A 22,922-nucleotide genomic window follows, 5' to 3' on the forward strand; every position below is an offset into this window, starting at 1 on the left:
TAATTTTTTTTAATATTCAATTGGATAAGTTTATTTGTGATGTTTTGCTGTTAACTGATTTCCCCTCCCCCCGTACCACCCAACACATAAGTCCAAACCGTGTATCATTTCCTAGCTACAGAAAAATTCCACTTAGGGGAGAATGCAGCAGCCTTTACTTTATTAGTACAACTATTGCAAATCAAATGTGTCTGGTTACCATGCCTGACGTCATGAACAATCAGGAAGAAAACCCACAGATAATTTCCATCTTCTTCTTTGCTAGTGTTGGCCACCATATATCTATGTTATTAATACAATTCCATGTTATTAAAAAAAGGCACTTAGCTTAAGGCCAGCTTTTCACTTCAAATTCAAGGTCCAAGTTCAAGTTACATTACGCAAAGAACTGTACTTATACATTGTGGTTCAGTTACACTCGCCTTGATGCATTTTTCATGCTCAATGTATGCGTTTATTTAAAAGGTGCAATCTTAAAAGTTTTTGGTTAAACGTGCGAGCGGCAAGTTGAATAGGTGTAGATGTGAGGACAATGATGGGTTTGCTTCAGGGTAGCTGACAACTGCATAACCCACAGATTATTACAAAGCATTCAGACACCATATGCACCTTGATTAATAAACACAATACCAAAAACGTTTATGTACAACACAGTTTTCAACGATATGAACCAAACCAGCGTAGATTTCAATTGTAAAGTAAACATTACTGTTAGATATATCCAAAGCTTCAACCATAACTTTCAAAGTTGGGGTGGGTGGGGGGAGGGAAGCTAGCTTTGGGATGTGAGCATATTTCATGCTTGATTTGAGAACTTGTGCACAAGGATTAATCAATGTAGATGATTCATGAACTAATGGCACTTCAATGAAATTTCAGACCAAGCTTAACCATGATCGATGTCGAGGTGAGCCTGCTCCACCTCTTCTGCGCTGCATCTTCATTCAAAGCCTTCCTCCTCACTCAAGTTCTTGGATTCTCCGTGTTTCAAAACAAAGAAATCTTCTGGTTTCAATCCATATCTCTCGCGAGCTTCTTCGAGCTTGCTCCGAGGTTCCAGGTAATACTGGAATTGAAATGGGAGTCTTTGGTTACACGCACCCACAAGCCAACTGTTTGCATGTACATTTCACAGCGTATTCTGTGAAGCGTTTTGAGACGTCTCGAAGACGGGATATATCAAGTGCAAAGATTATTATTATTATTATTTAACCGCATTGGGTTCCGATGTGGAAATGGACAGGGGCCTGTGATACTGGCAAAAAAAATACACTTGCACACTAGGGACAGACAATTTACCCACTCAGCATAAGTAAATCATAGGTCAAGTAACCTCATCCACTTGTGCACAACTGGATTTTTTGCTGGTATCCCAAAGGTACGTGTTTATCTAGTGTGTAGACTTGGAGGGGGGAGGAGAGTCGAGATACAGAGACACAGAAAGAGACAACAACCACAACAAATTGCATTAATGCAGCGCCTTTCACGTCGGGAGGATGTCCCGAGGCACTGGACAGTGAAGGGTTTGCACCCAAAAATAAAATTAAAAAAAGACCTAAATTAAGAGCAGCTCAGAGAGAGGGAGATTCAATGGCAGAAAGAGAGAAAGAAAAAGTGTGAGAATCAGAGAGAGTAGTAGAGAGAGAGCTGGTACAGTGAGATACGACAGTGACAGTTTAACTATCGGAAGAATTTTATGGGTAGTGCAGTAAATACTTTGTATTTGGGCGATGATCAATTATCCACACTGTTTCCTTATCCACAATGAGGGCTGGCCCCAATTAACAAGGAAATGGACTCTCAAGTCAACACAGTGGCTGATCAATCATACCGCCATGCAATGCTAGCTATACACACTAACTGTACGTTAACAAAACAGAATGGCTGACAGAAGGCATATCAGGTTTGAGGCTCAAAGTAGACAAAGAGACTTTAGAAAAAAACACAAAGTCTTCTCACTGTTAATCTTCACTCTTTTCAGCTCTGGTTATGCCGTGGGCCCTGACCCCTGACCCAAGTGTCTCGAATTTCCTCAGAAATCGTAACAGGAACTCTCTGTCAATTATGCTCTCTAAAATTATGCATTAAATGCAAAATGACGGGTAATTTGTGTTGAACGAGAATTTTCTAGAGACATTAATCCCGTCACTGTTGGGCTCTAATCTCTTATAATCACACCCTATAAGCAAAAAAAATTCCACTTGGACCACATAATCCTCTTTCTACCTTATGAAGTGCATCACATTTAACAATCAATCCATTTGCTACTCTGACAACCAAACTGACAGCAGAGATCAAGTGGTTGAAAAATTGTCCTCAGAATGAGTTAACCCTTTCCGAATAAAAATTGACAAAGACAAAAATAAATCCAAATTCCTCAACGGTTAGCACGCTCGCCTCGGAAGCGAGAGGACCCAGGTTCGAACGTGGTTGTTAGTCGATTGGTGGATTGCTTTCCGGTGGTAATAATCCCTCCAAAAAGAAATTTGCTCACTCAATCCATGACTGTTTGTAGGACACTGCTGTATGCAATTGGTTGGTGTGTTCGCCCACAAACTACACAGTCATCACTTTATAATATATTCTGTGAACCGCTTTGAGACGTCTCAACAATGTGATAAGGTGTTACATCAAATGCAAATGCAAGGATTATTCTTATATTACAATACCTTATATTTAAATTCTGGCAATCTGGCACATTTGGTAGTAGTCACACCTCTGGGACAAGATTGTGGGTTCACATTGGGACCTTGAGCTCATACAGCAAGTTGATACTCCAGTGCAGTATTGGGTGAGTATTATTGGAGATGCCATTTGCTATTCAGGTGAATGCTAAAATTCCCATAACATTATTTGAAAAAAAAGAGCAAGTAGCCTATTTATCTCTCGGTTAATAATAATAATAATAATTATAAAAGTTTGCACTCTATATACCACAAGGTATCACGTTGTTGAGATCTCTTCACATGATTTTACTGTAGCTGTGTATTTGTGGACCAAAATGGCAGCCAATTTCCGCATAACAATGTCCCACAAACAGCCATAAATATTATCTGGGGGATTGTTGGCCAGGATAAGGAGACAATAGTGATGTAAGGAAGGTGTGAGGATCAGCTGGGGGAAAAAGGAAAAGTACAGAAAAGAAATTGGTTTTGTCCCAGGTGATTAGGCAAAGAAATGTGAATGAGAGTGTTATAAAAATGTAGCAAAGGAGCTGTGGATGGATTAAAGGACTAAATTACAGTCAAGGCTGTTCACAGGATTTTGTATTCGTCAGGCTAATGATAGGGTGAGGTGTTACCTTAACGCCAGCTCCATTGTAATTCGAAAGAGGATAAGCTGTGCAGGCACAAACAAGAGTGAAAACGAAAGGGGAATTCTTAACAAGATTACATTAAAAACACAGAGAAACGCTAAACTCAACATAAGTTCTGCATGAAATATCTTCTTCCACTTTACAACTGTGAATAACAGAACTACGGTGAATTTCTTTTATAAATGTTCAATAACGATCTGCTCTAATGACTTCTTCCTTTCCCCCTCCCCTGAAGCTTCCTGTGGATTAAAGGCAAACAGTTGAAAGTCTCCGAATTATCCAATTTCACGCAATTCTTTGCCTTTGCACCTGCAAAAAGAAGCAGCTTCTTTGGAATAGGGGAACAGTGGCTTTTGAGTAGGAACAGATGCTAGATCCCAGAGGGCAGTGGTGTAATCATTACACCACCGGTCTGGCTTCAGTAGGATCAGGATTGATAATACAATGCAAATTTACAACAGAAATTTACATTTATATACTCTAGTGCCATTCTCATTGGCAAGATGTCCCAAGGGCTTGACACCACTGGCTGGGCACCCAAGCTGGAGGTTGGAGCCAAAGGTTGGGGGTGGGGGAGGGGGCAGAGGGGAAGATAACTGAATTCACGGTCAAAGAGACAGTTAAGCGCTCTGGGATGCTACCCGTGTGAAGGGTGCTATATAAATACAACTTGTTGTTGTTGTCAGTCAGTGTAACGGTTACCTGATCTCAAACGATTAATATTACTCAATAAAGAGATTATCTGGACTTTTCACCTACAAATTCTGACCCTGTACTTGTCTAAAAACAAGTCACTACTCTTCCTCCTCCTAATCCCATTCAAGATCAATGGCACAATCGTAGATCGGTTATATGTCGAAAAACATTTGGCTGATAAACATAGCACCTCAGTATTCCTAACAAACCTGACCAATATTGCACAGATTGAAACATATTCCCAGCATTGGGGCTTAATGAGTATTAAAGTGTGCAGGGGGTTAAATTTCAACATGTTCCAATAGCTTTTGCAGTAATTGAAGCACATCATTCTCCGCTGAATAATAAAACAAGACTGGATACGAGGGGTGATGATTATGCTGCCCCACCCACACAAACAATGAGAGCTTTGTGGGAAGCTTGAGGGAAGGAGCTATTTTTTGACAGTAGTAGCTTTTAGTTGCTTTGCCAAGATTCAACTTTGTCTTATTTCTCTTGAGCCCATTTTTTTCCATTCCTCCGCTCCAAAAGATGTCCCTCCGACTCTTTGCCTTTCACTAGAGTACAGTTCCATGGACACTAGTCACCGCTTTCATCGCTATAATACTAATAATCCTTGCATTTGATATAGCTCCTTATCACGGCTTTGAGGCAGCAACAACAACTTGCATTTATACTGCGCCCCCTCACGCAGGGTAGCGTCCCAGAGCGCTTGACAGTGGGTGAGCACGACGTCGAGCCGGGGGGAGGGAGAGATGACCGTAGGCACGGTCAAAGTGGAAGGTCTTCAGGCGTGATCTGAAGATGGGGCAGGAAGGGGCAAGGCTCAGGGATAGAGGAAGAGTGTTCCAGAGTTTCGAGGCGTAGTGTCTGAAAACCCGGCCAGCGATGGTGGAACGGAGGGCACGAGGGATATACGGGAGGTTGGAGCCAGTCAAGCGGAGGCAGCGGGTGGTGGGTTGGGGAGTAAGCAGGTCGGAAAGGTAGGAAGGTGTCATATGTAAAGCTTTACGTGGAGCTATTTTTCAAATAAATTGTAAATGAACACTATAGCAAACCGATAAATTGTAAATTATCACTACGCTGCAGGACTCCACAATTTGCCTTTCGCGGATTAGGTTTCAAACCCAATTTCATTTGCAGAACAAGGCTGCTGCCAACCTCTTTCAGACATATTGAGCCTCAGGACAGCAACAACTCTTCCCCTGGGTGCAGCTGCAATCTGTTGCAGACCAAAGCTCAGACCATTTAGCACACGCTCAGAAATCATCATATATCACACACACACAAAAAAACAGGGCAAAGTAATTGTTCCATTGGTTTCACCGAAGATCGGCTAGCCCAGCCCTCACTTACACTAGAATAAAATAAAATAAACTATCTACGACTTCTCGTGTAATTATTTTTATATCAGCTAACTAACTAAATACATAATTTAAAGGAATGCACTACCTGAAAGGATGGTGGAAGCAGATTCAATCATACCTTTCAAAAGGGAATTGGATATATACTTGAAAAGGAAAAGGTCAGCAAGGGTTTGGGGAAAGAGTGGGGGAGTGGGACTAGTTGGATAGCCCTTTCAAAGAATCAGCACAGCCACAATGGGCCGAATGGCCTCCTTCTATGATTCTGTAACTCAGCACAGAACCTCATGGTTTCATACTGGGTAGTCTCTTTACTAAGTGACCATTAGAGGAGCTCAGATGTACCCAATCTCTGATGCAGTTCCCAGTCATTGCACACGGACATCAGCGCCTTGGGACGTCCTCCCAAAGTGAAAGGCGCTATATAAATGTAATCTTGTTGTTGTTGAAACATCTGAGGCTCTCACACAACAGGCTCTGCGAATTTCTGGATTCTGAACTGGGAATAGTTCAAGGAGATGGGAGATAATAGGAGAGGAAGTACAAAATCATTTTTAAAGTGAAAGTGTAGATCCGTACAACGAAAGGCTAGGGCACCAACTAATTGACACTGGGTGCAGGGTGAGTCAGTGGTGCCCATTCATGCAGATAGGGTCATTGTGGAGTCCTGTAGCTCAGTGGTTAGAGCACTCGCCTTGCAAGCGAGACACCTGGGTTCAATTCCAGGCAGAGGGCGAAACCTTGGGCAAGTTTCCTTACTCCACACAGAGCCTAATAATAATCCCTCCAAAACAAAACAATAATAAATTGGTCATTTTCAATCCACGACTGTTTGTGCGACACTGCTGTGCGCAATTGGCTGCTGTGTTTCTTCCACAAATACACAGTCAATTCACTTTACAGTCTATTCTGTGAAGCACTTTGAGACGTCAAGAAGACGTGAAAAGCACTATATCAAATGCAAAGATTATTATTATTATTATTATTGCAATCTGAAAAGACAAATGGGGAGGTAACCTGACCTGGCTCCAATGTGGCAATGGAATCAAGCCAGGCCTCTGTGGCGGTCCCAGTAGTCCGGTTCCTAAGCTAAGCAGGTCCTCAATATTCCAGGGCACTGCTGATGTCAGCGCAGCCAGTTTGGCTCATCAGCAAGATTGGGGGGCAAGGAATCCTCTCACTCATTTCCTGTTAACCATGCAAGCCAAAGCCCTAATGGGTAGGGTGGTCCTAGCTGGACAAGCAGCAGGAAAGCTTGCCAGATAGCGATCTCAATAGCAAGCTATGCAGTTTTACAACAAGAACAACTTCAACAGCAACAACTTGCACTTACATAGCACCTTCCACGCAGGTAGCATCTCAGAGCGCTTGAAGTTTTAGCCGGTTAGACTCCAGCAACTTACACTCTGGGGTCCCCAAGCCTTGGCTACTGCCAAACTGCGCCTAATACTTTCTGGAATTAGGTAAGCAGGATGCATTCCTCCAGCGAGAGAGTGTGCATTCCAACAACCTATCTCTGGAATTTCCAGGTCTTGGTGGGATGCAGTTTGGTTTGGATACTCTTTAAGCATGGTGATGGATTTCCGCATGTGTCAGACACCCGGCTGACCAAAAACACGGAGAAACTCTGTAACTATACAAAGTTGGTTGACAGGGTCAGAGGAAGAAACGGAGGTTCTGAGTATGAATTTAGAAAACCAACGCATACTCCACATTAGATGAGGTTGAACAGTCATCGGGAACAGAGAGAAGCAGAGGCAAAGAGCAGTTTGATGTTTGGTCAGACAAAGGTCAAAGGATTAATAAGAACTGTAGACTACGGAAATATTCCAAAATGACAAAGGAGGCGCATTCAAGATGACAGAGATGCAGAATTGACCTTCAGAACAACTTCGAATAGATTGAAAGATTGAGGGTAAAGTTTTCGCATTACATTTCTAAATGAAGATTAACCTGGGCAGCAATCCTGGGCAGATTAACGGGTTATCCACTGTGATTGAGTTTGACAATAATTACTTGTGAAGTGCTGCGAGACATTTCAACACGATGAGATAGTATAATAATGCAAGTGCTTTCTTTAACCTTTATTTATAGCACACATCCACATATAAAGAAACGGTTGTGATGTGGTAATGTTAAACACTCACCCCGTTGGTTACATTTCATTGCATGTGTCCCACTAGGACCCATTAGAACTGACAGTTGTCTTTGCATTTAAATGTTATTGATTAACTGGGATCAACCATAACCAATGCCTTGGATTGCTTCAGACAGTTAATTTTTGGGGGTCTGACATAGGCGGGAAAACTCATCACCGTGCTCAAGAGTATCCAAACCAAGCTGAGATTTCCATGTGTGCGTTGGGGTAACTGCTGGAGTCTAACCAGCTAAAACTGCATAGCTTGCCATTGATATTGCTGTCTGGCAAACTTTCCCACTGCTTGTCCAACTAGGACCACCCTACCCATTAGGGCTTTGGATTGCAGAGTTAACAGTTCCACCTTGATTTCCTTTTCTATGAGATAACGAGGAAGATCCACTGGGATATAAACCCAGAATTCCTTGATACCAAGTGTAGGGTGCATTCAACCTGCCACATGAACTTGGCTAAACTTGGTTCTGAGGTCAGAAGGTTGTAGGTTCAGGTTCTACTGTGGGACTTGGAGCTCCCATTCAAAGCTGGCACTCCAACAACAACAACAACAACACCGCATTGTCAGAAGTGCCATTCTTCAAATGAGATGTTAAACTGAGGTCCTGTCTATCTATCCAGGAGCTCGTTAAAGATCACAAGGTACTATGAGAAAAGAGAGGGAAGTTTCTCCAGGTATCCTCACCAACAATAATAATAATAATAATAATCCTTGCATTTGATATAGCGCTTTTCACGTCGGGAGGACGTCCCAAAGCGCTTTACAGAACACACTGTAAAGTGAATTGACTGTATATTTGTGGGCGAACGCGGCAGCCAATTGCGCACAGCAATGTCCCACAAACAGTCGTAGATTGAAAATGACCAATTTATTATTGTTTTTGGTTTTGGAGGGATTATTATTAGGCTCTGTGTGGAGTAAGGAAACTTGCCCAAGGTTTCGCCCTGCCTGGAATTGAACTCAGGTCTCTCACTTGCAAAGCGAGTGCTCTAACCACTGAGCTACAGGACTCCACGACTCCAACAGGACTCCAACAAATCTTCCAGTTAAAATTGGTCAATCACTTCATGGCTGTTTGTGGGACATTTCTCTGTGGGAAACTGGCAACAAAATATACAGTCACTAACTACACTTCACTGTAAAAAGTAATCTTATGAAGCACTTTAGCATGTTTCGACGATACAGATAAGGCGTTAAATCAAATTTATGGATTACTATTACCATTATCATCAGGTGGGATATGCAAAAGAGGCATTCAGAGAAACATTCTTTATCAAGAAGAATCCAGATTGATACAAGGGATGAGGGACTTCAGGTATGTGGAGAGATTAGAGAAGCTAGGATTGTTCTCCTTACAACAACAACTTGCACTTACATAGCGCTCTCCACACAGGGTAGTGTCTCAGAGCGCTTAACAGTGGCGGAGCCTGATAACATTAGAGGGGAGATTTAATAGAGGTGTTCAAAATTATGAGAGTTTTTTTAGAGTCAATAAGAAGAAACTGTTTCGACTGGCGGGTGGGTCGGTAACCAGAGTACACAGATTCATGATAATTGGCAAAAGAACCAGTGGGGAGATGAGGAAGAATTTTTTTTACGCAGGGAACTGTTATGAATCCACTACCCGAAAGTGTGGTGAAACAGATTCAATAATAATAATAATCCTTGCATTTGATATAGCGTCTTATCGTGTCTTCGAGATATCTCAAAGCGTTTCACAGGATATACCATAAAGTGAATTGACTGTATATTTTGTGGGTGAAACATTAAAAACATTTTCCCATCTTTTTTTAAAAAAAAAACATTTACTGGAAACTGTCCTATTGAAATGATTGGGGTTAAAAGGGAATCAGGCCTCCCACATATCCACTCATTAACATAATTATATGACCGAGATGATGTAACCCTCAAAAGGCTACTATTTGGGCTGAACCTTGTTTTAATCAGCAGACTAAATACAAAAGGAAGCATTTGCAAACAAGTGATTTACAAAGTTTTAATCACTGTTTCAATGACTGCCTCAGGGAGACTCAGATTTCCTTAAAGTATGAAAAAAAATCATCAATAAATGCTCCAGCTATTCCCTTAATGACAACAATAATCTTTGCATTTGATATACCGCTTTTCATATCTTCTAGATGTCTCAAAGCGCATTACAGGATATACTGTAAAGTGGAGTAACTGTGTGTTTTGCGGGCGAAACGCAACAGCCAGTTGTGCAAAGCAATGTTCCACAAACAGCCATGGAGTGAGTAACCAATTTAATATTTTGGGGGAATTTGTTGGTCAGGACACTGGAAGAAACTCCTTTCTCTTTTCGAATAGTGCCATGGAATCTTTAACGTATAGTTGAACAGGCAGACGGGACCTTGGTTTAAAGTCTCATCCATATGGAACCTTCTATAATGCTACACCCCACCCCCAGCGACTGCACTGGAGAATCAGCTTAGACTATGCGATTCCAAGTCCCAATGAGGGGTTTGAACCCACGACATTCTCACTCAGAGGTGAGAGTGCTATCACTGAGCCAAGCTGACACACATCTCGGCACAAGGATTGATAAATGAAGTTGAGGTTCAACTGGATCCACAGTCTACGTCGATAGTGGTGCAGTCTCTAAGCTGCTACATTACCTGGCAGCCTCTACCACCAGTGCTGCCTTCCACAGAGATTAAAGATTCATTAAATCAATCCAAAATGAACTCCTCGTATCTACAGGCTGCTTCTACGTCAGAACGGACACCTGCAATATGGCTGTGAGTTGCAAAAGGAATGTTGGTTTCCATCTCTTGTGTGAGCAACCAATGGACAAGTGAGTTATAAATAGTCGCGAGTATTACAATAACAACAACAAAATTACGTTTGTTAAGTGCCTCTCACATCAGGAGGATATCCCAAGGCGCTGAACACTCGGAGATCAGGACCCGAGCCTTTGGGGGCATGGTTAGGATGAGAGAGGGCAGAGAGGTAGGAGGGTGGCTGAAGGCAAGGTCGAAAAGGAGGGTTTTGAGTCGTACCTTGAAGGAGGCGAGGGAGGGAGCAAGGCGAAGGGATTGAATTCCAAAAGGTGGAGGCAAAGAGGCTGAAAGCCCTGCCGTCAATGGTAGGGCGGGTCAGGCGGAAGACATGGAGCAGGCCAGAGCCTACTGAACGGAGGGAGTGGACAGGTTGATAGGGGGTCAGCAGGTCAGAGATGTGGGGGGGGGAGGGGGCAAGGCCGTGGAGGGCCTGGAAAGTGGATCGTTGAATGAGGATTTTGAATTCTATCCTCTTAGCAGACCCGGGCGAGGGTGGCGGTGATGGAGTTATGGAGCCTGGTGCGGGAGAGGACGTGAGCTGCAGAGTTCTGGCTGACCTGCAGCTTGTGGGGGGGAAGAGTTGGGGAGGCCGACAAGGAGGGAGTTTCCGGATTTGAGCCTTCAGGTGTATTAATAATAATATAATCCTTGCAGTTGATATAGTACCTTATCTCGTCTTCGAGACGTCTCAAAGCACTTCACAGGATGTCCTGTAAAGGGAATTGACTGTATATTTTATGGGTGAAACGCGGCAGCCAATCGCGCACAAGACAGACAAGACCTTGGTGTAACATCTCACCCAAAAGATAGCACTTCCAAAAATGCAGCGTTCCCCCAGCACTGCACTGGAATGTCAGTCTGGGCTACGAGTTCAAAGGCCATGAGATCAGATTTGCCAAAGTGACTTCGTCATCCAAACTTCTTAAGTTTCGTATATTTTACGAATTTATTTCTGTGGTCAGCCGGGTGTCTGACACACACAGAAACCCGTCACCGTGCTTAAGAGTATCCAAACCAAGCTGAGAATTCCACACATCCCACCTACACAGGGAAATCTCACAGATAGATTGTTGGAATGGAATGCGAACTCTCTCTTTGGAGGGACGCATCCTGCTGACTTAATTCTGGAAAGTATTAGGCGCAGGTTGGGAAGAGCCAAGGCTTGGGGACCCTAGAGTGTGCTTTGGGGTAACTGCTGTAGTGTGACCAGCTAAAACCGCTTAGCTTGCCATTGATATTGCTGTCTGGCAAGCTTTCCCGCTGCTTGTCCAGATAGTACCACCCTACCCGTTGGGCTTTGACTTGCAGAGTTAACAGGAGCTGAGTGGGATGACTCCCTGGCCCCAGTGACTGGTCTGCCCTTCCAGGTCCTGCCTACGATCCAGGCTGACTGTGCTGTCATCAGCAATGCCCTGGAATACTGCGGACCCACCTGGCTCAGGAACCGGACTACCGATACCGTCATAGAGGGCTGTCTCGATTCCGACATCCCATTGCCAGGCATGTCACCTTGGAGCCAGTTCATGACTGATGAATAAAACTGATGAGTATTGTACATTTTTTAATTTTCTATTCTGAATCTAAGGAAACAGATGTCACAGACCACAGGAATCTTTTTTGCTTGAGTCCACTATGGGCGTTAGCTCAGCTCCTGCATCTAAATCAGGCCTTTACTCAATCTCAACCAACCATTACTTTTTTTTGTAACATGCAATGGGCTTTAAGTAAGTCTAAAGAGCCACACATGCAGCATTTAGAAGCTTGCGTTGAAGTTATACTGATTAAAGGCAGAGGATGTTGTGATTGCATAATTTGCAACAGAATAACCTTTTAGTGATCTTGCCCCTCCCTACCTTAGCAATTTCTTCCACATCCTATTCTGCTGCCTGTACCCTGAGCTCTTCCAACTCTGGTCTCTACTGCTTGTTGAATGAGATCATAAAGGATTGGAGAGGCTCTGAGGAATGAGCTGTAGATTACAAATGCGTTCTGTCATTATTTCCTATAGATGCGTGTCAGCTCAGCTCGGTTGTCTTTGACTCATAGGGTCGTAGGTCCATCATGGCTGTTTGTGGGACATTGCTATGCACAATTGGCTACGAAGTTTACCTACAAATAGACAATCACTACACTTTACCGTAACTCCTGTGAAATTTTTTCCAGTCAACTGGGGGTCAAACCTACGTGGACACCCATCACGATGGGACGTCCTCCTGACGTGAAAGGCGCTATTCAAATGTAATTTGTTGTTGTTGTTAAGAGTATCCAAACTAAACTGAGATTTCTATGCATCTCATCTACACATGGAAATCCCAGAGATAGATTGTTGGAATGGAATGAGGACTCTTCCCTGGAGGGACGCACTCCTGCTTATTTAATTCCCTAAAGTGTTAGGCGCAGGTTGGCAACAGCCACTACCATGTGGATAGGTCACTATATCGAATGTAAGGATCATTATATTATTCTATAGCTTTGGGAATTCTTGTAAGAATATGCTTGGAAGTTAGCCTTACTAACAGCAAATTGGTGACAATGAGGGCAATGCTCTGAGTGGTGAAAGTTTATTGCACTTTGACGATACGCATTGTTAATATTTCCAATTATAATTGTACATTGTCAAAGTGCAATGCACTCTGCATTAAATTTACTGGGATACGGAGCATTATCCCCTAACATCCCTTGGGGAATGAAGGAAGGAATCCAGCTTAAAATCAATTGGAAACCCCAATTCTCTCCTATTCTGCAAAGTCTCAAACTTTTGTCTCATACCAAACTGAAACCTCCTTGCTCCCTGGCAGTGGATGATTTAACAGTCAAACATTGGTAACTCATTTCATCTCCATCACCTCCAAGAAAAAGAGTTTGGTTTGAAAATAGCCTACAGAGTGAAGGGAGGGAGGGAGGAGAAGAGGGAAAGGGAGATAATAATAATAATTTTTGCATTTGATATAGCGCTTTATTACATCTTTGGGACGTATCAAAGCTTGAACCAAGTTTACATAGAAATCTCTGAGAGGTTTGGAAATTCTGGATTTTCTGGATGCATGCTTAAATTCATGGGCTAGAAGATTTGTGCTTTTTTTATGTACTGATGCACTGAAAACACATCCCAATTCTTAATTATAGATGCATAGAGAAACGCTTGCCAAAAGTGTTTTTGCTCAAGGAAAACAAATGCTTTGAAAATCAGCCATTCGTCTCTCTCTCCCTCTCTTACTGTAACAACTTCAAAGATAAATGACATTTAGGCAGGATAAAAGCACTTTCCCTTATCTCTCTCAGAACAGGGCTGGAGGCCATTCCACCAGAGTTCTCATAAACATGTGGTAAGTAACAACGGGATGCATTCTCCTCTTCCCTCTGGTTGAAGACATGATAGGGGGTGGGGGGGAGGGGGTTATACAATGTATTTTTTAATTCGCCAGTTAACCATCTCTTCCCCAGCACACAGAACCTATTTAATGGTGCCCCTGATCTGAAGGCAATCCTTCTCTGCACACATGGAAGAAGATCTACTCTTGTAAATCCACATGCTTCAACAATTACTTTAGCTGTTCCCCCCCTCACACCCCCCAAGCTATTATTAACATTACAGCAGGAAATTGGTGCAATGCTCATAAGAAGCTGCCTCTTTGCTGAACCGATAACAACGCCTCAGACTGAGCATAAGAGTGGAATCAGCTGTAATTACAGCAGAGACTGCGATCCCTAAAGGATTGAGTTTCCTCCGTCATTGCAGCTACAGAAAGTGGTCTCTAAATCATTTAAAAGCACTTCAAGGATGGCACTCCTTTTTAACGCTTCGCTGCCACTTGTTTAAAGCTCCGCTAGGCTTAGCAGTCTATAAATATTAAAACCGGGCCCTGGGATTAGTGGGCACGATCTCGCAGACGTTTAAACGGTGGAGGTGCAGGGTGTGAGGGAGCACGTACACGTTGGGGTCTGGAATTATTCAATGGGCAAATTATCAATCTCAGTCATCTCAATCGCACAACCATGTGGGGCAGAAGCCTCAAAGCCTGTTGGCCCCCAGTTGTGGGAAAATAGTCCACAGTGATCAAACATGATAGCTCCCAGCACTGAGAGATGAGATGATAGCACCACACCCTCAAGCGCTCTGAGACGCTATCCTGCATGAAAGGCGCTATACAATCCCAAATTGTTGTTGATGGGAGTAAATTGAAACAGCACCGCAGGTTGGTTGGGACATCTACCAGCGCAGGCAACTTTGGGAGAAAATAAACCACAAATAGTGTGTGTGTGTGTGTGTTGAGAGTTGGGGAGAGATTTCCATACTATACATAGGACTGTCTGAAGAGGTGGGCATTGGCATTTTGTACACAGATCATTATGGAGCTACAGGCGTGCTGGCTGGCTACGGAGAAGCATTTCATCTTCTTATCTCATCTTCAAGGTCTTGCTCCTGCTAATTACTTTCAGATTATTCGGGAAGTGTCGCAATCCTACTCTTTCATCCTCCCACGCTCCCATGTAAAGAGGGAATATGTCTCAGTATCAGTGCCCCTTCCTATAATTCAAAGTCAGTGGCAGGCAGTGCCTCTTAATATATTACTTGCCTGCACAGTGCTTTGAACACAGCGAGGGATAAGGCAATCGGGGGACTGACTAGCAAGAGTGAGGGAGCTGAAATGACAGCTCTTCATATTTAAGAGCTTTCTGAAGGACCTTGAGTTAACGAATGATGTTGAATCCACACCCCTACAATACTGCGGGAGCTCATTTTAGTCTCTCCACACCATTACCCCCTCTTTCCCTCCCCGCTCTCAACTAGGTACATCAACAAATTGTTCAATGTTCAAAACAAATATTGAATAAAAACAGTCTTAAAGGCAAAGGTTTTTAATGAAGCTGTTGAAGCTACAATGGAACTGAACCAGCCAAAAATAGCAACAGAAAGAAAGCAATCTGTTATTTTCCTAACCTTATTGAATCGATATATTACCCTTTTGCCTCATGTCACGCCTCATCCAAGGAACCATTTTTATCATGGAAGCTGGAATTCTTCCCACTCAATACCCTGCAGCCCTACCTGAACAAGCAGCGGGAATTTTGCCAGACATTGCTTTCAATGGCTAAACTCCAGCAGTACCTCAACTTACACTCTGTGATACCCAATCCTTGGCTCTTGCCAACCTACGCTTTATACTCTCTGAGAATAGGTAAACTGGGTAGTTGAACAGGCTGCCTGAAATGAGTATCTTGGCTCACACATTAGGAATGGCGAATTAACCGACGTTCTTGCGGGACGTGCCTGACCTCTGTCTGGTTTATTGCTTCGACCTCAGTGATATGACCTAGACAGGGAACTTGCCTTGCAAGGAATTTGGGCTAATTTTGGCCAATGAGGTAGATCACGAAACTGCTCGGTTTCGGCAATTTAATTTAAAAAGAAAAACTTCCCTGCAGTGACCAAAATGCATATGCTGCAGTAACACTTTCCTGTCAAGTGAGTGACCAATTTTATTTGGGGATTGATAGCAGTTCACTAGGCGAAACTCCCTTCTCTTCTTGAATAAGTTCTAAACGATCTTTAACGTCCACCCGAACAGGAAGGTGGGAACTTGGTTTAAAGTCTCATCCAAAGGATGGTAAATCCAACAGCGAGGCAAACCCCGAGAGCTGAGAGCCTGGACTATATGAGTTCAAACAAAGAGCTGAATATACTATAAAGTGAATCGACTGTACATTTTGTGGGCAAAATAGGTTTGTATCCAGATTCTAGTATCATCAGGCTTTCCTTCAACAACAACAACAAATGACATTAGTGCCTTTCACGTTGGGAGGACGTCCCAGGGCACTGACAGTTTACAATTTAGGCTTCATCTTGAGAAAGGGACAATATTGTTAGCTTCCTCCTTAATGTCCTAAGCAATTTGAAAGTTATTCAGATATTCCCTACAGTTAAGGAGAGAAGTGGCTCCAATAAACAAACACAATTGCACAGCCTGTTATAATATGACTCACTGGCTTCAAGGCCAGTGAATGCAGAGACCTGGAATGTGTAAATTACAACTCTAATCCTATTAAATGCTCTAAAACAGCAGTGAGTCTGCTCAGACTTGGATGTATAATAGATTTTGCACACCTACAGGCGAATGAGTCAGAATCAATTATAAAGGGGTGGGTAGGATCTGTCTATTGCTCTGCTATTTCCTCCACATTATGAGCTGTCCTTGATTTCGAGGCTGATTCAGTTACAGACCCAGATGGTTGATCTCCTGCTGTCTGGATTAAGAAGTTACTTCGGGAGAAGCTCACATGAAAGTTAAATAAAGAGCGAGAGGGACGAGAGATTTAATGTCGGTTGGCCGATCACTCTCCGGGGGTAATAATCCATCAAAAAAAAGTGATCACTGTGTGTGCAATTGGCTGCTGCGTTTTGCCCACAAAATATACAGTTAAGTCACTTTACAGTATATTCTGTGAAGCGCTTGGAGACGTTTCAAAGATGTGATAAGGTGCCATGCCAAATGCAAGGATTATTACTATTATTCTTAGTACTGCAGGGCAGCAGAAAGCACGGTTAGTAATTCTGGAGATGTTTTTAAACTCAACAGTATTCAAGCTTGAGCTTAGGTTCCAGACTCGTGAGAATTAGGTTGCTGATTGAAGACAGGGTACTGGCATCATATATGGCGCCTACAAAGCCCTTTGGAAAGAGATTAGATCTCCCCTTACAGTAATGCATCCCATCTATTCAGGGGTAAATCGTTTCCTGGTTTCGGAATGCTTGGTTGCAGAACCGCATAGTAAGATTGTGAATCCCGATCATTATCAATTGGCCTCCACTGGTAAGTTCATGTGCAGAGGTCAGACAGGGACCTTTCCCCCCTAAGGTCAGGCTTGGGGGGCGAAAGGCGACATGGTTAAGCCCGTATCGACCTGTCCGTTCCCTCCGCTCAGCAGGCTCTGGCCTGCTCTATGTCCTCCACCCGACCAGCCCTACCATCGGGGGTCAGGCTTTCAGTCTCTTTGCCCCCACCCTTTGGAACTCCAGCCCACAGACCCTTCGCCTCACTCCCTCCAATGCCTCCTTCAACAACAACAAAATGTTATTTGTATAGCGCCTTTTCACTTCGGGAGTACGACCCAAGGCCCGTCTCAAGACTTTCCTCTTTGACCGCTGCTTTGGTTACCCTGCTACCCCCACTCTCCCTGCCCTCCACACCGCCTGACCCCAACCCCCAGCTCAGGTCCAAATCCTTGAACGTCCAGGGCCTTGGGATGTAATTTGTTGTTATTGTTAAATAGGCTGTTGACATGCACTTGCAGAAAAAAAGGCTTTAAAATTTAAGGCTGTCTTTAAGAATTAGTCAAGCATCTTACAGAACAGGAACTTGCTTATTTGAACCCGTTTCATGCTGAGTTTGCTGGGGTCAGTTGGGGTTGCATAGGGAGGCTAAAATAAAGATAAATAATAATTTGGTCACTCAATCCACGACTGTTTGTGGGACACTGCTGTGTGCAATTGGCTGTCACGTTTTGCCCACCAAATGTACAGTCAATTCACTTGACACTTTACAGTATATTCTATGAAGCGCTTTGAGAAGCCTCAACAACGTGATAGGGCGCTGTGATATCAAAGGTGAGGATTTTTTAAATCATAAATTCAAAAAATAATTGGTTTCACTAAATTTTAAAAAATAAAAATAAAAGAATTCGCAAAATTCTGGAGGATCTGAATTGCTACGTAACTATAGTAAATCTACACCATACATTCTCCCAACTCTTTGGTGCGAAGTGAAGCTTACTGATCTTGCTTGTAAAGGGTTTAACTCTCGCTTTAAGGTTATGTTCCTTCGTTTTAGATCATTCTACTTGAGGGGCAGAGTTGTTCGCTACCGACCCTGTGAATTACCTTATTATTTTAAATACCTCAATTATGTTAACTCTCAACTTCCTCAATTAAGTCAACCATTAACTTCCTCAGATGCTGTCTAGATGCTTTGAGACGTCCTGCTGACATGAAAGGCGCTGTAGCAAATGCAAGGATTATTATTATAAACATCCATTCTATTCCACATCTACATCTTTGTGGGTCAGTGCATTGCACATTCTCACAGCCTTCTGTGTGTTAAGAAATGTTCTCTCAGCAAATACCAATCCTTTAAACCTCTAATCCTATTCTCAACCAGATATTTATCCAGTTGAGGCTGATCCCCAAGTAAAGGATGTAGATTTGACAACAGTGTTGAGAGCAAATCACATCCCACAATGTTTCTGTTAATTCCTCCTCCAGTGTTTACATCCAAATAGCAGCAATGGTGGAAATCCACCGCAAGTCAATCAGTGTCTGGCATAGCGAGGTGAGGTGAGGTAAGGCAAGGCAAGTGTTTCCGGGCAGGACTTGACTTGCTGTGAATTTCCAACAACAATTTCAGGTTTTGTTTTAAATTTGTGGCCTTTGCAGTTTTCCAATCTGGGAGTTAATTTTTTCTTACTTGTTGGCAGAAATCGGTCAGATGTTACCAAAACGCCAAGTCAAGACATCAAGTTACAAAAAGTATAAAGTTACATTTATACCAGCAACTTACATTTCTATAATGTTTTTCACCTTAGGAGGACGTCTCAAAGTGCTTCACATAGCTGAATGGCAATATGTGCCTGGGGTGGGAGAGCTGAGGAGGGTGGGAGGTAGGGAGAAGGTGACCAAAAGTTCATTATTATTAAGATAGGCCTTAATATTAATCCTTAGATTTGATATTGCGCCTTTCACATCGAGAGGATGTCTCAAAGCGCTTCACAGTATTTACGAAGTAACCTAAGCCTCGGTTTACCTAGCAGTCAATAGAAACCCGGTTGTAAGTCGGTTGTCGGATCGTTTTCCAGGGCAAAAAATAATGATTTGTTCACTCAATCCATGACTGTTTGCGGGATATTACTGTGTGCAATTGGCTGGCACTTTTCGCCCACAAAATATATAGTGAATTGACTTTACAGTATATTCTGTGAAGCGCTTTGCTTGCTGGGCACTGAGCAAAGGTTTAAAGATGTTCACGAAAGGCATGGTCGAAGAGATATGTTTTTAGAGTTTTGAAGGTAGCATGCTAAGACAGATTGGTTTCGGGACAGAGTTCCAGTGGACTGGTCAGTCTTATCTGATTATAGAATTGTAAAGATATAGCAAATTAAATACTCACTTCATTGGCCAAGGCAAATGTTCCCCAGTGAATTCCCACAGATTTTTTTGCTTGAACATCTATATGAATCCTCACAGCTTCCTCTGGATTTACATGTTGATATTTCATGAACCACCTGGAACAAACAAGGAGAGACAAAAAACATAAGAGACTTGTGAGCCAGCTGCCTCAAATTCCGAACAATAAGGTGTCTATTTTAGCCCAGTATTGCATTATAATAATCCTAATAATAATCCTTGCATTTGATATAGCGCCTTATCGCGTTGTCGAGACGTCTCAAAGCGCTTCGAAGCACTGCATTTTGTGGGCGAAACGTGGCAGCCAATTGCGCATAGCAATGTCCCACAGACAACCATGGAACAAATGACCAATTTTATTTGGGGGATTGTTGGCTAGGACAACAGGAGAAACTCCCTTCTCTTTTCGAATAGGGCCATCGGTTCTTTAACGTCCAACTGAAGGACGGAGCTATAAACAGAACTAACATGCTGTTTCTCTTCCCTGCTCACATAGTCACCTATACTGAATGGAGAAGTAGGGGGGAGAGCACGAGAGAATGGTATTGTTTGAGTCACTAGGAACAGGTACACCAAAATATTTAGAGGAATCCAGGTTACAATTCCCTCTTTCATTTCTCTACTGAAACCTTTTGGTGTTGTGTAAGGCCACACAATGGCATTGGATTCTAACATGAGGGCCTCACAACCAAGCCAAATGTTGGTCTTATATGATATCTATGCAGGAGATCTTTCAAGCAGGAGTCACTTCATAGCGAAAAGGAATGGGATCCATTGCTATTTTTTTACCCAAGGTGCTAACAATAATAATCCTTGCATTTGATATAGCGCCTTATCAGATCCTTGAGACATCTCAAAGCGCTTCACAGAATATATTGTAAAATGAATTGACTGTATATTTTGTGAAATGCAGCAGCCAATTGCGTACAGCAGTGTCCCACAAACAGTCGTGGATTGAGTGACAAAATTATGATCATTTTATTTATTTTTTTGGAAGGGATTATTACCCCCGGAAAAGCGATCCGCCAATCCAACTAACAACCGGGTTCCTAATTATTGCTAGGTAAGCAGAGGCGTATGGAGTAAGGGAACCTGCCTAAGGTTTTACTGTGCTCGGGAATCAAACTCTGATCCTCTCGTTTGCGAGGCGAGTGTTCAAACCAATATGCTACGGGAATCCACGTAGGTCGAATTGTAGAGTCCAGACTGTCGCCCTCGCTGAGATCAGCCAACTGAACACACACCAGAATTCAAACCTGCAACCAACTGGGCTGTATGACTTAGTACTCCATCCACTATATGCCATCAGAGAATTAGCGCTTCACAAAATACACTGTAAAGTGGATTGATGTGTATTTTGTGGGCGAAACGCGGCAGCCAATTGATAAATAGGAGAAATCTATTTATGCAAAAATAGAAGTAAGGAGAAGTAAGTAAACAGGGAAGTAAAGGCATCTGGCACATCAGTTTTAATGTGGAAGTTAGAGATTCCTATCTCTCTCACCGTCTCCACTTTGTTGCCTCTAATGGTTTCTCCTCCAGCCCCTGCACTGTTACGTCTGGCGTCCCCCAGGGCTCTGTCCTTGGCCCTCTCCTCTTTAATATCTATATGCCCCCCCCCTTGGTGACATCATCCGCAGACATGGGGTCAACTTCCATATGTATGTGGATGACACCCAACTCTATATTTCTGCCTCCACCCTCAACTCCAGGACCACTGCTGTCCTGACAGACTGCCTGTCGGACATCAAGTCCTGGATGAGGGCGAACTTCCTACAGTTCAATGTGAACGATACTGAGGCCCTCCTGATTGGCTCGCGCCAGCGCCTCCGCACCTCAGGCTCTGTCAGCATCAACCTCCATGGTTGCACACTTCAACTCACCAAACCAGTCAGGAACCTCGGTGTCTTGTTCGACACTCAACTGTCTTTTCTTCCCCATATCCCAGCCATGACCCGCTCTGCCTTCCATTCACCTCCGTAACATCGCCCGACTCCACCACTACCTCACCCCTCAGGCCACTGAAACTCTTGTTCATGCCTTCATCACCTCCAGACTCGACTATGCAAACGCGCTGCTTGTCGGCCTTCCCAACTCCTCCCTCCACCGGCTCCAGATAATCCAGAACTCTGCAGCCCGTGTCCTCTTCCCCACCAAACTTCGTGACCCCATCTCCCCCACTCTCGCCCGACTCCACTGACTCCCTATCCTTCAGAGGATCCAGTTCAAGATCCTGGTCCTCACCTACAAAGCCCTCCATGGCCTCGCCCCACCCTACCTCTGTGACCTCCTAACCCTCTACCAACCCACCCGCTCCCTCCCCTCAACCGGCTCCGGCCTGCTCCACATCCCCCAACCCACCCGCCCCAACATTGGTGGGTGAGCCTTCAGCCACTCTGCCCCAACCTCTGGAATTCCATTCCCCAATCGCTCTGCCTCGCCCCCTCCTTGGCCTCCTTCAAGTCCCGCCTCAAAACCCTCCTCTTCAACCATGCCATCGGTCACCCCTCTTCCCCTCCCCTCCCTTCTCCCCTTTGACCTCAGTTCGGGTCTGAAATGCTGTACACTGTCCAGCACCTTGGGACGTCCTCCCGACGTGAAAGGCACTATACAAATGTAATCTCGTTGTTGTTTTGTTTAGCAAATCCAGCTTCTGAATGAATTTAAGAATTCTCTACAATTCTGCAGAATCTTACAAATTTTACGACAAAATTATCTTACAGGCTAAGCCTAGGTGGAATTTCAGGCCTACAGGAAGCCAAGGTCACAATTTGTTATCTCAAGGTTTTAGTCATACTTTATAGCAATTGATTAAGCAATTTTGTAATAGGATTATCATTTTGCTATCTTTTACAGTGAATGCCTCAAAAGTGCCTCACACATGAATGGTCTACTGGACCTCATAATGAATAAATAGAATAAATAATAATAATAATCCTTGCATTGCATTTGATATAGCAACTTAGCACGTCACTCGAGACATCTCAAAGCGCTTCACAGAATATACTCTAAAGTGGATTGACTATGTATTTTGTGGGCGAAACGCGGTAAATAGGAGAAATTTATTTATCCAAAAATAGAAATAAGAAGTAAATAGGAGAAGTAATAGCATCCAGCATGAAGAACATATAATTCCTTCAAAAATAATAATAATAATAATAATTTGGTCACTCAAACCACGACTGTTTGTGGGACACTGCTGTGCGCAATTGGCTGCCGTGTTTCACCCACAAAACATACAGTCAATTCACTTTACAGTATATTTTGTGAAGTCCTTTAAGACGTCTCGAAGACGTGATAAGGCGCTGGATCAGATGCAAGGATTATTATTATTACATTCCAATATGCACTAGATCTTGCAGATAACCCGATCTCTGAGAGCCTGTTACAGCAATCAACGCATTGAAGAACCCGGTG

At 43.3% G+C, this 22,922-nt stretch overlaps 1 protein-coding gene across 5 annotated transcripts in view; it reads right to left on the bottom strand.

Annotated features, from left to right (window-relative positions):
• Positions 1–783: 783 nt before the first annotated feature.
• The window catches only part of napepld (N-acyl phosphatidylethanolamine phospholipase D), a 33,142-nt gene continuing 11,003 nt past the window's right edge, over positions 784–22,922 (bottom strand). For all 5 annotated transcript variants that reach the window (XM_042335478.1, XM_007890890.2, XM_042335479.1 and 2 more), the window contains 2 exons: positions 19,489–19,603; positions 784–1,066 (listed from right to left, as the gene is read on the bottom strand). In XM_042335478.1, coding sequence (XP_042191412.1) covers positions 941–1,066; positions 19,489–19,603 — 241 coding nt within the window. In that variant the 3' untranslated portion in view covers positions 784–940. The remainder of the gene's footprint in view (positions 1,067–19,488; positions 19,604–22,922) is intronic.

Source organism: Callorhinchus milii, unplaced genomic scaffold, assembly GCF_018977255.1.
Source record: "Callorhinchus milii isolate IMCB2004 unplaced genomic scaffold, IMCB_Cmil_1.0 Scaffold5, whole genome shotgun sequence".
Classification (NCBI taxonomy): Eukaryota; Metazoa; Chordata; class Chondrichthyes; order Chimaeriformes; family Callorhinchidae; genus Callorhinchus; species Callorhinchus milii.